This window comes from Nymphaea colorata, chromosome 6 (genome assembly GCF_008831285.2).
Source record: "Nymphaea colorata isolate Beijing-Zhang1983 chromosome 6, ASM883128v2, whole genome shotgun sequence".
Lineage (NCBI taxonomy): Eukaryota > Viridiplantae > Streptophyta > Magnoliopsida > Nymphaeales > Nymphaeaceae > Nymphaea > Nymphaea colorata.
This window is the reverse complement of record NC_045143.1, coordinates 13,794,659-13,797,359: the sequence shown is the minus strand read 5'-3', so window position 1 is coordinate 13,797,359 and position 2,701 is coordinate 13,794,659. Positions and strand designations below refer to the sequence as shown.

Here is a 2,701-nt window from a genome sequence, read left to right as displayed (position 1 = left end):
CAGAACCCACATGAGATGCTCCTTCAAATGATGACGGCCGAAGGGGCGGGTTCTCTCTCTCTCCCTCCCTCTCTCTCTGGTGGGCCACCATGTTGACGCCCAATGGACTGTCCTCAGACGTCAGGGGGACAAGACCTCGTCGTCGGCACATGACCCCTCCTGACATCGACTTAGAAAAAGGAAAAGACGCGTTCTGGCACGCAGGGCCATGCATGAGCTGGGACAACTATTGCCATCTCGCGTAACGACAGATCATCCAATGTTATCCGGAGATGAAAAAGGAGAGCCATAAATGTTTTCGATCCCTGCTCGGATGAGAAGTTCAGATCCCGGAACTTTTTCCCATACGCCATCGCCGCGCTCACACAAAAAGACAGTCACCATAATGCCGAGTCGAATGGGAACGAAAGACACAAGAAAGGCTTAAAGAGGAATCACCATGGCTTTTTTACTTTCTAAGTTTTTAGCCAATAAACATTCAATTACCGATTACCATCATCATGTTCTCTATAATAGCCCCACCGGGAACCACCAGCCAAGCGGCCTTTCTCTAATCTAGAGGGGCAAATCAGTATTTTTTTCATTGCGCACCTACTGCCGAAATGCCGTTGGCTCCATTTCCTAACTGTGACTGCAGCAGCAGCAGCGCCCCCGTCGAAACTACAGTTCTTCATACTTCTGTTCGTCTGGTGGACTGAATATGCAAAGCTGAAAGAAAGAAAGAGGAAGAGAAGAAAAAAAACATATAACATACAGTGGCGTGTAGGCATACGCGTGTACGGACACATACACACAGATATTACTAGCTGAGACAACTTTTTATCTTTAGTCTTTTTGCTTTGTTTCTAGCAGGGGTGGAGCGGGGAACCGCAGAGGCAGTCGTTGAAGGCGAAGGAAGGGGCCTCGAGGTGGTCGAAGGGGGAGCCCTGGGGGATGCGGCCGCACAGGTGGTTGTGGCTCAGGTCTAAGTGGCCGATGAACGCCGCGGACGTCAGCGATCTCGGCACCGGCCCCGTCAGAGTGTTGTAAGAGAGGTCCAAAGCCGTGAAGTAGGACCTGGGGCCAAACACGTCGGGGATGTTGCCGGCGATCCGGTTCCGGCTGACGTTCAGGATGCTAAGCCCTTCCATTCGGAGTATGTCCGACGGGATCTGGCCGGAGATGTGGTTGTCGCTGAGGTGGAGAGACGAGAGCACCGACATCTTGCCGATCTGCCACGGGATGGAGCCCGTCAGCAGGTTCGACATAAGGTCCAGGTCTGCCAGCCGGTCAAGGTTTACCACAGAGATCGGGATCTCGCCGGAGAGATAGTTCCGACGGAGGAGGAGCCGGCTGAGCATCCTCATATTACCGATCTGCTGCGGGATTGGGCCAGATAACCTGTTTCTGCTGAAGTCCAAGTGCATCAGGCCCGCGATGTTGGTGATCGACGGCGGAATCTGGCCCGTGAGTTCGTTATCGGCGAAGTTGAGGACCGTGAGGTGGGTGAGCTTGCCGAGGTCCCAGGGTATCTGGCCGGACAGCCGGTTCCCGACGAGGTCGAGCACCCGTAGGAAGGACAGCGAGGTGATGCAGCGGGGAATCTCGCCAGTTACGTTCTTCCAGTCGGCGATGATGAGGTTGGACAGTCGATCCAGGCGGCAGATCGACGGTGAGAGGCGGCCCGTCATGAACCCCGGCCGTCCGGCCCGAAGGATGATCGGATCCTCCGACTCGCCGCGGAGGCTGATGTCGGCTACCCGGCCGTTGAACGGGTCGCAGCTGACGCCGTGCCATCCCTGGCAGCAGTTGTCCCCCGTCCACGTCTTGAAGACGCCGAGATACGGTTCGGAGAGTCCCGCCTTGAACTCCAGCAGTGCCGCCCTATCGGACGGCGGGCAGAAGGGAACGGCCGCGGCCGGAGAGAGATCGACGGCCAGAAGCAGTAAGACGAACAGGAAGGGAAGACGAGACATGGCTTTCTGCTGCGGCAGACACGCCGCTCTGTGGATTTGTGTTGCAGTGCATGGAGGTAGTGATTGTGAACGTCTTTATAGAGCTATTCAATTATCTGACAGTGAGAGAAATGGCAGGGAAGGGACCCGATTCTCTTTTTCTGATGGTCAAAACTACCCTCCTCAAATACTTGATTTGCTCCTTACCCTTTCTGCTCATTAAACGCTTTTTTTTTTTTTTTTTAATAATTTGTTGATGAATTTTTTTAACTAATGCTAGAATTATTTTATGTGGTCTGAACAGGAACACATGCGAGGGGGAACCGGACACATGGTCCACGTAAGTCCCGCCGCATGTTCCCTTGTTCCGGTGTGCCATTTCTTTTATCCACCGATTCTGTGCAACGACAGTTATATTCTTGAATAATCACACTGAAGTTAATATGATGATGTCGTTCCTTTCGAATTCTGTAACTAAATATAAAGCTAGGAAATAGTCAAGATAATGTCAATGCAACAATAATGAGTTGGGAATATAAAAACGGGATCGCGTCGCTTCACCTTGTTTTCAAATTCACACAAGTAAACCTTGCGTAAGGATTGTATTGGAAAATGGTTTCTCTGTTTGGTACGAATGGTTCTGTCTTTCTGTCGACGCGTCCACATGCAATTTTTCCCACTTCATTTGTCATTCCTGCGTACCTAACGTTTGCTCTTGTCCGGAAGGTGTGGGACTCTTGGAACTCTTACCAAATGTTTTCCAGAAT

At 51.8% G+C, this 2,701-nt stretch overlaps 1 protein-coding gene across 1 annotated transcript; it reads right to left on the bottom strand.

Moving 5' to 3' along the window:
- Positions 1 to 423: 423 nt before the first annotated feature.
- Positions 424 to 2,019, bottom strand: LOC116256541 (DNA damage-repair/toleration protein DRT100-like). Its single transcript, XM_031632934.2, has one exon. The coding sequence runs from the start codon at positions 1,953 to 1,955 to the stop codon at positions 846 to 848; it is 1,110 nt and encodes a 369-aa protein (XP_031488794.1). The 5' UTR covers positions 1,956 to 2,019; the 3' UTR covers positions 424 to 845.
- Between the last annotated feature and the right edge of the window lie 682 nt (positions 2,020 to 2,701).